General features: G+C 44.2%; 1 protein-coding gene across 1 annotated transcript in view; it reads left to right on the top strand.

Moving 5' to 3' along the window:
• Positions 1–13,535, top strand: part of LOC136334482 (BOS complex subunit NOMO1) — a 55,828-nt gene that overhangs the window by 5,642 nt on the left and 36,651 nt on the right. Inside the window, exons 3-9 of the mRNA XM_066274757.1 lie at positions 1,524–1,569; positions 5,323–5,423; positions 6,847–6,953; positions 8,824–8,896; positions 10,641–10,793; positions 11,747–11,884; positions 12,202–12,291. Coding sequence (XP_066130854.1) covers positions 1,524–1,569; positions 5,323–5,423; positions 6,847–6,953; positions 8,824–8,896; positions 10,641–10,793; positions 11,747–11,884; positions 12,202–12,291 — 708 coding nt within the window. The remainder of the gene's footprint in view (positions 1–1,523; positions 1,570–5,322; positions 5,424–6,846; positions 6,954–8,823; positions 8,897–10,640; positions 10,794–11,746; positions 11,885–12,201; positions 12,292–13,535) is intronic.

Raw genomic sequence — 13,535 nt, 5'->3', positions numbered from 1 at the left:
TCCTCTGGTCCCTTTGATCCCTCCTCTGTCTCAATTCTGTTCCTCAGTTCTCATTGTTCATTGGATTCCTCAAATGAGTGAGGTCATATGATATTTTTCTTTGACTTATTCTGCCTGGCTTATTTCACTTAACATAATAGTTTCCAGGTCCATCCATGTTGTCACAAAAGGTAAGATTTTCTTCTTTTTCATGGCCCCATAGTATTCCATTGTGTATATGTACCACAGCTTTTTAATCCACTCGTCCACTGATGGACACTTGGGCTGTTTCCAGATCTTTGTTATTGTGAACAATGCTGCCATAAACACGGGGTGCATTTCTCCTTTTAGAGCCATTCTATGGTGTTCTTGGGGTATATTCCTAAAAGTGAGATAGCTGAGTCAAAAGACAGTTCCATTTTTAATGTTTTTAGGAATCTCCATACTGTTTTCCACAGTGGTTACACCAGTCTGCATTCCCACCAGCAGTGCAGGAGGACTTCCTTTTCTTCACATCCTCGCCAGCACTTACTCTGTGTTGTTTTGTTGATGAGTGCCATTCTGACTGGTGTGAGGTGGTATCTCATTGTGGTGCAACAAATATTCTTTTTTTTTTTTTTTTTTTTTTACAAAGACATAGAGAGGGATAGACAGGGACAGACAGACAGGAACAGGGAGAGATGAGAAGCATCAATCATTAATTTTTTGTTGCGACCTTAGTTGTTCATTGATTGCTTTCTCATATGTGCCTTGACCGTGGGCCTTCAGCAGACCGAGTAACCCCTTGCTCAAGCCAGTGACCTTGGATCCAAGTTGGTGAGCTTTGCTCAAACCAGATGAACCTGCGCTCAAGCTGGCGACCTCGGGGTCTCGAACCCGGGTCCTCCTCATCCCAGTCCGATGCTCTATCCACTGCGCCACTGCCTGGTCAGGCACAACAAATATTCTTGAACTTACATCTTCATGCACAACACAGGATAGGGCAAAAGTAGGTTTACACTTGTTTGTATGGAAAAAAAAGACAATAACTAATAAATAATAATACAAGAATTCATGTACTCACAACTGCGAACCTACTTTTGCCACAACCTGTATATAAGATTGATTTTAGAGGTGGAGTAGCTGGGTCTTGAAATCTTTATTTATTTATTTATTTTATTATTATTATTTTTACTATTAAGACAGTATTAAGAAACCAGGGTGTATGAGTCAAATCTAATTTTAAGAAATGAATTTAGTTCCTGAAAATGCGTGCTGACCCTAGCAACCTCAGACACATGTGGGTTAATAGGAGATTTACTAATGGTATATCTGGGATCAAAAAACAATGAGTGGCTGACTTTGGTGTCTTTAGAATTCTCTTGGGCTTCAGCGTGATGTTTTCGGATGGGTTAGATGGGAACTGCTGGTGATCAGCTTCAACTTATGCTTGGAATTTCATTTCCGGTATAAAAGTTCTAGATTAAGTGATAGCAGTAAACTAAGTCAAGCAAGTTGAAGGGTCATTGGTTCTCATTCTTTTCCTTTTTTTCCCCCTCTCTTAGGGAGATTTTATTCTGAAGATTGAGCCTCCCCAAGGGTGGAGTTTTGGTAAGTTAACCGAACAACCAGATTGTGTGCTGACTGTTAATTTAAGTGGACAGAGTTCATGGACTGCTAAAATATTAAGGACTCAATTTTCGTGTAGAAGAGGAACCCTTGCCTTGTCGCGTCAGAGTAGATTGGATTTACCTTAGAGCCGCCTTACAGTTTCTTGTCATCTTTCTTAAAATAGACGTCTGCGCTGGTCCCTTTCTCAGGAAACTCTTCTGTTGCCGTTTCATTCATTAAGTGGCAGTGGGGTTATATATAGAGCTCAGGAGCAGGGACTTGGTTCCTGCCCCAGTATGGCTTCTCTCTTAGCTCCCTCAGTATTAGTACTATTTTTAATTTTTTTAAATTTTTTTTAGTGAGTTACTTGTAACATTAAACATTGTGAGATTTGACATAGAAGTCCAGAGACCAGAGGATCTGGCAGCTTTGGGCCTTACCAGCTCTGTGATGACCTTGAACGAGTCACCTCCCCTGTTCCCATGTCCGTCTCCTTGCTTGGGGCTCAGGAGAGGAATAGCACCTGCCTCACAGGAGACCTGGAGGACTAATCGGCCAAAGTGCTTGTGTGTTCAGAATGGCTGGCACATCGTGAGCAATTAATTAGTAGAGACTGAAAAGCAGCCTTTCTGCGCATATACAAACAAAAGCTCAAAATATTCCTGAGCTTTTAGCAAAAAGTCACTGCCTTTTGGGAAAGTTGGAGAGGTGGGACTGGGGTTGGGTTCCGAAGAGAGGTTCTGCTCTGACCTGGCCGACGACTTTGGAGAGGAGAGCCTGTTGGCTTTCGCGTGTAGTAGATGTGTGCCACCCCTGTTCTGTAGCCTGGGGGCGGGAGTGGGGGCCCTGGCTGTTTTTTGCCAGGCTGGCTTGTGAGTGAGACAAGGAGGAATGGAGTCCCTGCCATCATGACAGGCAAAGGGAAGCCCAGGGAGCGGATTTGGCTCCGTGGCCGGTGCATTCCAGAAAGCCAGAGGGGAAACCAGCCCCACTGACAGCTAAAATAGAGGTGACAGATTGGCAGCCGGTCCGAGTGTCTGTGGACCCTTCCCTCCTGCCAGTGCGTTTTCTTTTGACAAGCTTTTTCTTTTTTTTTTTTTTGTATTTTTCTGAAGTTAGAAACGGGAAGGCAGTCAGATAGACTCCCGCATGTGTCCAACTGGGATCCACCCGGCACGCCCACCAGAGGGCAATGCTCTGCCCATCTGGGGCGTTGCTCTGTTGCAACCAGAGCCATTCTAGCGCCTGAGGCAGAGGCCATGGAGCCATCCTCAGTGCCCGGGCCAACTATGCTCCAATGAAGCCTTGGCTGTGGGAGGGGAAGAGAGAGACAGAGAGGAAGGAGAGAGGGAGGGGTAGAGAAGCAGATGGGCACCTCTCCTGTGTGCCCTGGCCGGGAATCGAACCCGGGACTCCTGCACGCCAGGCCGACGCTCTACCACTGAGCCAACCGGCCAGGGCCAACAAGCTTTTTCTACGCTTTGGGACAGTGCTCCAACAACCGCTCTACCTGGCCAGGGCAACAAGCTTTTTCTAAAAACTGAATTATAACATACTTTCAGGAAAGTGTACTTATCATGAGTAATTTTCACCAAATGAGCTCACACGTGTGACTGCCACCCAGATGGTGAAATGGGACTTTATCCACCCCCACTGACACCCATTAACTGCTCCACCCCACCCACCCCACAGGTGGCCACCACCCTGACCTAAAATTACAGATTCGTTATTTTCTGTTTTGAACTTGATATAAAGGGAACTACGCAAGGAACATTTTTGTATTTGGTTTCTCTCTCTCAACATTTTTCAGGAGGTTCATTCATATTATGTGTAGCTCTAGTTACTTCATTCTCTTGCTGGATGAATATAAAGTGACTATCCCTTCTACTTTTGATGGGTTGCCTCCTTATTTTGGCCACTAAGAATAGTGCTCCTGCAAACATACTTGTGCGTATCTTTTGGTGCATGTGTGTTTGCATTTCTGTTGAGAATATACCAGGAATGAAATAAGTGGTTGATAGAATTTTTGTACGCTCAGCGCTAGTGGCGCTGGCCCACATGCACGTGGGCGGAGCAGCTTCTGTCCCACCAGCCGTGGGTGAGGGTGCAGGTGCTCCGCGTTCTCACCAGTGCTTGGCGGGCCAGTCTTCCCAACTTGGTCATTTCTGGCGGGGACATGGTGGTATCTCACTGTGGCTTTAATTTGCATTTGCTTAATGGTCAGTGAGCTTGAACACTTTTTTATGTTTATTGGCCATTTGGATATTCTCTTTTGTGAGATGCTTGTTCAAGTCATCTGTCCATTCGTAATTTTCGCTTTGCCTAAAATTCTTTTGATTTTTCCCATTTTTTCTCTCTGCTTATCACTGCACATTCTTCTTCACCTTTTAAAACCTCAACTTCATTTTAAAAAAAATTGAATTAGTTAATATTGAAAAGTCACCTATAATCGGGATTTGCAGTTTTTCTTGACAAGTTGGAGGATCCGGCAGCCCTGGGCCCTGTGCCTGCCTGCGGTTGACGGAAGCTGAATAGGACTTCCCCTTTCATTCCCTGTGGTCCCCTCTTGGCCTGCCTGCTTACTCTTACCCATTTGTTGCCTGGGGGCACTGGAGTTTATGGCCCTGCTTTAGTATGGCCGTTCCCATGTAGTTTGGACAGGGGACTGACCTGGAGCCAGATTTTTAGGGGTTGAATTGGGACTCTTAACTCACAAGCGCTGTGACTTTGAGAGATCCATTAATCTTTCTATGCCTCAGTTTATCCATCAATCAGTTGTAAATGTTACTGCCTACCCCTTAAGCTAGTTGTGAGGATTAAATGCACTTAGCTCAGTGGCTGGCCTAGGGTAGGCATTCAGTGAATATAGCCGTTTGGTGGAATTTTCCATGGGACTCGGAGATACAGCTTGGCTGACTGGCTGTTATAAGAGTATATTATACCCTAAACCAGGGGTCCCCAAACTTTTTATACAGGGGGCCAGTTACTGTCCCTCAGACCGTTGGAGGGCCGGACTATAAAAAAAACTATGAACAAATCCCTATGCACACTGCACATATCTTATTTTAAAGTAAAAAAAAAACAAAATGGGAACAAATACAATATTTAAAATAAAGAACAAGTAAATTTAAATCAACAAACTGACCAGTATTTCAATGGGAACTATGCTCCTCTCACTGACCACCAATGAAAGAGGTGCCCCTTCTGGAAGTGCAGCGGGGGCCAGATAAATGGCCTCAGGGGGCTGCATGCGGCCCGCGGGCCATAGTTTGGGGACCCCTGCCCTAAACACTGGTTCCTTTGGGGGCAGGAAAACAAGTGTGTAAGCTTTGCAGTGGTCGGCAAACTGCAGCTCGCGAGCCACATGCGGCTCTTTGGCCCCTTGAGTGGGGCTCTTCCACAAAATACCACGTGTGGGCGCTACCTCGATAAGGAATGTACCTACCTATACAATATAATTTAAGTTTAAAAAATTTGGCTCTCAAAAGAAATTTCAATCGTCGTATTGTTGATATTTGGCTCTGTTGACTAATGAGTTTGCCTACCACTGGAAGGAATAGGGGTGGGAGGGAGATTTGCCCTGCCTGCCTTTTGTATCTTTGGATTTTGAACAAAGATGCAAATGTATTAAGTGCTTGAAAATAAATGAAATGAAAGTTACCCAATGAAATGTATTTTATCTAGACAGTTTCACCTTATCCCAGAACTAAACTTGCTCTTGTGTCTTATGCTGTTCCCGTCTTCATTGCTCAGAGCCGACGAATGTGGAGCTCTATGTGGATGGCGTCAGTGACATCTGCACGAAGGGCGGGGACATCAACTTTGTGTTCACGGGCTTCTCTGTGAACGGAAAGGTTTGGCCTCAGAACTTTGTGATTTTTAACATTTGCTCTGTAGTATATACATTGAGTCTTATCTTTACAAAAGCAGGACTTTTTTTCTCAAAGCATTGAAAATGGAACTGCCTTTTGACCCAGCGATCCCACTTCTGGGAATATGTCCTCAGAATCTAGAAACACTAATTTGAAAGAATATACACACCCCCATGTTCACTGCAGCATTATTTGCCAGAGCGAAGATCTGGAAACAGCCCAAGTGCCCATCAGTAAACGAGTAGATAAAAAAGCTGTGGTACATTTACATAATGGAATACCACATGACCATAAAAAAGAAGGAAATCTTTACCTTTTGCGACAGCATCGATGGACCTGGAGACTATTCTGCTAAGTGAAATAAGCCAGTCAGAGAAAGACAAGTACCATATGATCTCACTCATATGTGGAATCTAATGAACAAATAAACTGACAAACAGAACAGACACAGAGAAATGGACACATGGAACAGACTGACGCTGCCAGAGGGGAGGGCGGTTGGGAGAGGAGGTGATGGAAGGTGAAGGAATTAAGTAAAGAAGACCCATATATATTGGGAGAGTAAGTGATGGAAGGTGAAGGAATTAAGTAAAGAAGACCCATATATATTGGGAGAGTAGGTGATGGAAGGTGAAGGAATTAAGTAAAGAAGACCCATATATATATATAAAACGTAGACATAGACAGCGGTGTGGTGGGAGCCAGAGGGAAAGGGGGTGAGGATAGGTGGGGGTGGGCAGAGTGGGGGGTGTGTGGGAACAAAAGAGACTTGGCTTGGGGTGATGGGCACACAAGGCAGTGTGAAGATGATATTTTATTGAGTTGCATACCTAAACCTGTACCCCAATTAAAAAAATTGAAAAGCAGGATTTTTTAACATGGGGACTTTGTACATGAGACCTACAAATAAGCTTCAAGAAGATCTGGAAACTCAATAGTTTAGGGGCCAGATCTAGGTTGCTACTCTTCCTCTTGAAGAGTAGAGGCTGTTAGCGTGTAAGTGCGAGGGGAGGCCTTTTCTAGGGACCGATTCTCAGGGAACAGCGTCCCCCCCCCCCCAGTCCAGCATCGAGGCCCGGCTGTTAGCGTGTAAGTGCGAGGGGAGGCTTTTTCTAGGGACCGATTCTCAGGGAACAGCCCCCCCCCCCCCCCCCCCCCAGTCCAGCATCAAGGCCGAGATGCTCACGATTCCTTGCCATCCCTTTCTGCACGGCCAGCCTGCTGCTTCCCCTTTACACTGGGAGTGACGTCCTTTGTGCCGTCTTTATGGGTGGGTTTCCGGTTAGAGAAGAGCATCTTCTCTGTACTCCAGCCTTTGTAACATAGTTGTGCATCTTTAACTGGTGGGTCTTAGAGTCAATGAGACAAAGTGTTATTATCTGTTACTGTTCCCTCTCCATGACAGGTTCTCAGCAAAGGGCAGCCCCTGGGTCCTGCAGGAGTTCAGGTGTCCCTGAGAAGCACCGGGCCCGAAGGGAAGATCCAGTCCACGGTGACACAGCCTGGTGGAAAGTGAGTCCGGTTTGGGCCGTCCTGCCTCGTAGCTAGAGCGGGGCTGTGTGACCGGGGTGAGGGGAGCTTCAGATTTAGGGAGATTTGGGCTCAAATCCTCCTTTGGCCTCTGAAGTTTAGACAAATTCATGCCCCTCAGGGCCTCAAGTTCTTCATCTGTTAAATGGAAGTCATTTGACCCATGGCAGCTAGCGTTGATGGGATTACTAAATATGAGATAATGCCTAGCAAGCACCTACTGGCACATAGTTGGCCTTCATTTAATGGTTGGCACTGACTCTGGAGCCCGGCAGCCTGAGTTTGAATCCTGATTCTCCCATTTAGTAGCTGTTTGACCTGGGTGAGTTACTTAACGCCTCTGGGCCTCCATTTCCTCATTTATAAATGATAGTCATGAAATCTACCGCCTAAGGTTATTGGGAAGATTAAATTATATAGTATCAGTGTTTCAAACTCTGGCCTGACATATGTGTTTAATAGCTGTTAGCTCAATATAGGTTTAGCTCCATTATGATTTTTACAAATCATTTTATGACTATTACATCAAAATTGTTTTGTAGTTCGACCTGATGACTACTTAATTAACCTTGTTGAGTCAAATTTAAAGCATTCATTTAATGGATTTATATCAGTGAGTTGTAAATGTTAACAGATGTGCCAAGATTGATACAGAATAGTTCCAACTGATAATTTTGAAAGCATTCAGATCATTACTAACTACTTGAATATACAAAATTGACTAAGCTGCAGAATTGATGTTTATAATGAGTCTGTCAGGAAGTTATTCAATTTTTAAATGATGATTGTTGAAATTAGTTTTGAAATAGCATTTCCTTCCATTTGATTGATGCCTCTCCAACCCCAGTCTATAGAAGGAGTGTGGGGTTTTCATTTTTTCTAGGCCTGTAGTTTGCTGTCGACCTTGGCTCTGAGAAAAATGACCTGACCTTTCTGAATCACTCTCAGCTGCACTAACTAAACAAAGACAGTAACTTGCAGAGCAGGGATACCACCAGCGTGAAGTATACACTGTATCTTACTAACATCCTGTGGCACTTTCAGTTTTATTGTCGCAAAATGACTGCCCAGCCTTATCCACTTACTATAGGCAACGCTTGATACAATAAAAGACCACCACAGAGGAAGGAAAATGCCTTTGTAGTTCATTCTGTAAGAACTGGCCCTCTTGTTGTCCGGTGCCTTGCAGATTTAAAGGGTTAAATGTGTCAGAATCCTTCCATTTCCAACCTCAGCTCCTCTCACTCTGGTCTTGGTTAGTCTATAGCTACTTGAGTGATCTTCATTGGCTTCTGATTTTGTCACTGTTGCTTTGCATAAGAGGCCAGAATGTCACATTTGTTTCTGATAACAGATCTAAACCTTTTGCATAGGATTCAGAGGTGGTTATCTTTTGCCCTCCGATGTCATTAGCATGATCTTGGGTTAGTGTCTGCCTTAGCCTTTCGGGTCTGTTCTCTGTTTTCACACGTGACTCCTCCATCCCCATTTCTATGCCTTTGGACACATTACTTCTCTTCTCCTTGCCTATCCATGCCTGTCACCTCTGTTAAAACTCACTTGCCTGTTCTATGGCTGATCCCTGCTAAACCACGGTGACAGGTTTTTAGGCCAGAAACCGTCTTTCCTGTCAGTACCCAGAGTACCTATCCTTGCACACAGTAAGTGCTCAGTACTTCCTGTCTGATATAGATTTGCACAATGATGGATGAAATTTTATGCTCATTTAACTAGCTGGTGGCAAGTTTGTGATAATGCGAATGTTATTTTCTTGTGCTTCCCCATATTAGTCATAAAATTAGAAATACTCAGGTTGTTGGGAGTAAGTTAAGTGATATTTTGTATTCCTTAGGTTTGCATTCTTTAAAGTTCTTCCTGGAGATTATGAAATCCTTGCAACTCATCCAACCTGGGCATTGAAAGAGGTGAGTGTTTCTATTATGTCTCTGGCATGCCAACAGTTTGCTGGTTTGGGGACAGACGACAGGTGCAGGGGTTTTCTGTCCGGTATCTGAAGCGAGTTATGGGTTTTCTGGGAGTAAATGAAGATGCAGCGGTGCTGCCGCTGAGGTTGGTGGTATTCATAAGGTGAAACTCCCTGTAGCAGACGTTGCTTGTCTTGGTTTCAGTTTCAGGTGAAAATATTGTCTTCCTGCTGTGAAATAGTTTTGTTACTAACTATGGCAGTTTTAAGCGCAAACAACAGCAGAAGGACCTGATGAGATTTCTTTTGTTGTACTTTTTCAGTCAAAAACAATATTCTGTAAATATACTTAACATTCTATAAACATACATGAGCCCAAGGAGAACGTATAAGAATGTTTACGGCAGCTTTGTTTGCAATAGCAAAATCTTGTAAATAACCTAAATGTTCATTCAGAGGAGGATGGATTGTATTTCACCGCACAATCGAATTCTGTACGTCAGCCATAATGAATGCGTCAGAGCCACATACATCAATATGACCACATTTAAAAACGTAAGATGAAGGGAAAAGGCCAATTGCTGAAGGATAAGAAAATATGATCCTGTTTGTATAGGGACTGAAAACACTCATGATAGCAGTTATGGATATGTTCATGCGTAGGAAAATGACAAAGATGTGGTGGGAACGGCAAACACTGTCAATTAAGATACTGACGTCTATACAGGGAGGAAGAAGGGGAGACGCGAGGGTCTTGGATTGTGTTTCTGGTCCTTTGTCTTTAGCTGGTTAGAGCATGTATAGGTGTTCTTCAGAGTATTTCTCATATCTTTTTGTTTGAAATAATTTATAATAACAGTTCAAAAAAAAGAAGCATACTATGTAAGGATTTAAATAAAACTTAAGGGTCATTTCGACATATTAGCTTTAATATTAGTCAGAGTCTGTGACTCATTCTTGCTTGAGAAGCATCAGAATCCGTGTTTCTATTTTTTTACTCTGTAGGCTTTGTGCAGTTATAATGGATGGCGTGGGTTCAGGCCAGATGTATTAGATTACTGTCTAGGACTTCTGGTTTTCAGGATTTATAAAATATTTTATTTAAAACTCAATGGATTACACATTATAAAGAGAATACATCTTAAGGCTTGCATTGCTAGTATGCATAAAGGAATTTAAGTCTATTAATATAAAATTGTGTTTCAAAGTAAAGCATGCTGTGAAAAGTCAGAACGATGGTGCCCCCTGGTGGGGTAGTGATGGAAGTGAGCATGAGTGGGGCTCCGGGTGCTGGTTCGGTTCTGTTTTTGACAGTGTTTGCGTGGTGTGTTCAGTTTGTGAAAATCACTGTCCTGGGCACTTAGCATGTGTGTACTTTTCTCCATATAACTTGTACTGTAGATTTAAAAATATATGCATATATACTATTAAACACAGGAAAAAGTAGGGCATGCTCATTTTAAAACATTGAAACGGACAGAATAAAGGAGTGGAAACAGAAAATTTGGGAGGTAAAAAAGTATAAAAGAAGTAAAACAACATCATATGGGTGAAATTATCATCACCTACATTTTGCCATATTTATTTCAATTACATTTCGCGCATGAAGAAATAGTGATCGCACTACTGATGGGATTTTACGTGGTACTGTTTTCCGAGTTAATATTGTAGCTTAAGCGTGTCTACATGTTCTTAGTCACTTTGTGAGTGTTTCCTTTTGTGGAAGTTCAACTCTTCTTTTGTAGGCAAGCACCACTGTGCGGGTGACCAACTCCAATGCCAACGCCGCCAGTCCCCTGGTAGTGGCCGGCTACAACGTGTCTGGCTCTGTCCGCAGTGATGGGGAGCCCATGAGGGGAGTGAAGTTTCTTCTTTTTTCTTCGTTAGTAAGCAAAGAGGTAAGGGAAGAAAAGTGAAAAAGAGACTGCGAATGTACTGTTTAAAATGCAGTCAAGCCTGACCAGGCGGTGGCGCAGTGGATAGAGCGTTGGTCTGGGATGCAGAGGACCCAGGTTCAAGACCCCGAGGTCGCCAGCTTGAGCGCGGGCTCATCTGGTTTGAGCAAAGCTCACCAGCTTGGACCCAAGGTCGCTGGTTCGAGCAAGGGGTTACTCGGTCTGCTGAAGGCCCGCGGTCAAGGCACATATGAGAAAGCAATCAATGAACAACTAAGGTGTTGCAACAAAAAACTAATGATTGATGCTTCTCATCTCTCTCCATTCCTGTCTGTCTGTCCCTGTCTATCCCTCTCTCTGACTCTCTCTGTCTCTGTAAAAAAAAAAAAAAAAAAATGCAGTCAAGGTTGGTTTATAGTTTCAACAGTTAAGAACATTGTGTTTTTTGGTTGACTTACACGACATTGGCTGTCTACACTGGAAGGTGGTGGTGTTTGGTGTAAAGTGCATAGGTTTTGAAAAATCAGTCAGACCCATTTCAGCCAGCACTGTGTCTTACTGGCTATGTGACTTTGGGCCAGTCTCATAGTTGCTTCTTATATGTGCCTTGACCAAGCAAGCCCAGGGTTTCAAACCAGTGACCTCAGCATTCCAGGTCGATGCTTTATCCATTGCGCCGCCACAGGTCAGGCTGGGCCTGTGTCTTTGCCCTCCTGAGCTCCCTTTTCTTGTCTGACCCATCGTAGATAAGGATGATTGTGTCTTTTTCCCAAGACTGCCATTTTTAACTTGAATGTAAAGATTTTTGTTTCTTTTATCTCTATTACATCCTAGATTTCAGAAATACATATTTTGAGAAATAAAACTTAGGAAAGTTTTCCTATAGTGTGGCTGTTTGATGATAATCAGAACCTGTAAGTGGAAAAGCGAGTCATGTTTTATTTTTCCTGGCATAGGATGTCCTGGGCTGCAGCGTCGCGCCTGTGCCTGGGTTCCAGCCCCAAGATGAGAGCCTGGTCTACTTGTGCTACACAGTCTCCAAAGAAGACGGCTCTTTCTCCTTCTATTCTTTGCCAAGTGGGGGCTATACTGTGGTGAGTGGAGCCATTTCCGTTCTGTTTTTCTTTGGGACTCTTACAGTGCGGGAAGTGTCGATGCCATTGGGCGTGAAGGACTAAATAGTTGGCCCGCGATTTTGTGACATTTTATTTAGCAGTTACTTAGGATGAGACTCTGACCTGGAAAGGCTGCAGCAATGCAGGCCTTGCTCTTTCACAGTCGGCACAGTTATGATCGTTTCCCTTGGCCTGCCTTAAACCCCTCGTCATTCGTAGGTGGCCAGGTCAATTATTAATATTGATGGTTGAGTCAAATTATTGGCTCTTAATAGTGAACAGACTCTTCCTTCCAGATTCCGTTCTATCGAGGGGAGAGGATTACCTTTGACGTTGCTCCTTCCAGACTTGACTTTACAGTGGAACATGACAGCCTGAAAATTGAGGTAAGACTCTGTCTCCCGGAGGGACAGGTGTTCTCCCTGGGCACAGGTATTGCAAACATCTTTAAGAAAAAAAAATCAGTATTTTATCTAGATGGGCTGTTGGAAAACCCAGAATCTTGTACTCTTCCCATTTAGCTGGAATCCACTAGATACCTCAGCCCCTTATATATCTTTATCTTAGAGAATTGGAGCCCTAGGTACATCTGCCTCGTTCAGGGAAACATGTTTATTGTGTCCCAGTAACATGCATTCAGGTAGTTTTCTAGGGGTGGGCTTACAGCAGTGACCAAAAAGAGCAAAAATTCCTGTTATATGGGATTCATGTTCAGTGCCAGAAAATAATACACTTAAGGAAATTAAAAAGTATATTAGAAGGTGATACGTGTTCTCCAGAAAAGTAAAGCAAAAAAGAAGATGGTGGTTTTAAGGTTGAGAAGGGTTGCAGTCTTACAGGGTGTTCTTGGGACGTCCTCACTGTGAAGGGGACACTTCAGCAGCGCCCTGAAATGGAAGAGGTGGTTGATTGTGCTTCCATCTGTGGGAAGGGTGCTTTAAGGCAGAGGGGGCGGGGCAGGTGCTAAGGCTCTGCGGCTGAGAGTCGGGGGAGCCCAGGAGGCCAGGGTGGCCAGAATGGCGGGAGGGAGGAAGGGGGGAGAATGGGGCAGACAATGGGGCGGATTGTGCAGGGCCTGGCGGGCCGCTCGAGGTGACAGGTGGCCCCACTCTGGATGAGGTTCTGAGCAGAGGAGAAGTATGGCTCCTGCGCTGCCTTGCTGAGAAGAGTCCCCAGGGGGCCAGGTGGAAGCAAGGGGCCGGGTGAGAGCTGACAGAGCAAGGACCACGGTGATGGGAATGGATGGAGTGACAGGCGGCCGAGTAAACTCCCCAGACCCCAGAATGGATGGTAAATGTGTTTTTCATCACACTTATATCTTTAATTACAGAACTTGAGAATGGTTATTGTAGCAGATTAGCTAGATAGAACAAATCCCCAAAGAAAATAACAGTCTTTCCTAAACAGACCACCCAGTGTTACAGTTATTGGAAAAATTAGAATTTAATCGTTTTCTTTTAATGTTCCATATGAAAGTGCTGTGTTCCATAGCTTAAACTGGTAGGCACTAGCGGTTAGGTGACATGCTCAGTGGGGTCTGACTGTGCTTTGTGAGACCCAGTAAAGCATCTGACTGTAGTGCTGTGCCCCCGAGGGGGCATTAGAGGGTGAGAAGATGAAGTCCTCGCGC

This window comes from Saccopteryx bilineata, chromosome 4 (assembly GCF_036850765.1).
Source record: "Saccopteryx bilineata isolate mSacBil1 chromosome 4, mSacBil1_pri_phased_curated, whole genome shotgun sequence".
NCBI lineage: Eukaryota > Metazoa > Chordata > Mammalia > Chiroptera > Emballonuridae > Saccopteryx > Saccopteryx bilineata.
The sequence above is the reverse complement of the archived record's forward strand: the minus strand, read 5'-3'. Positions and strand labels throughout refer to the sequence as shown.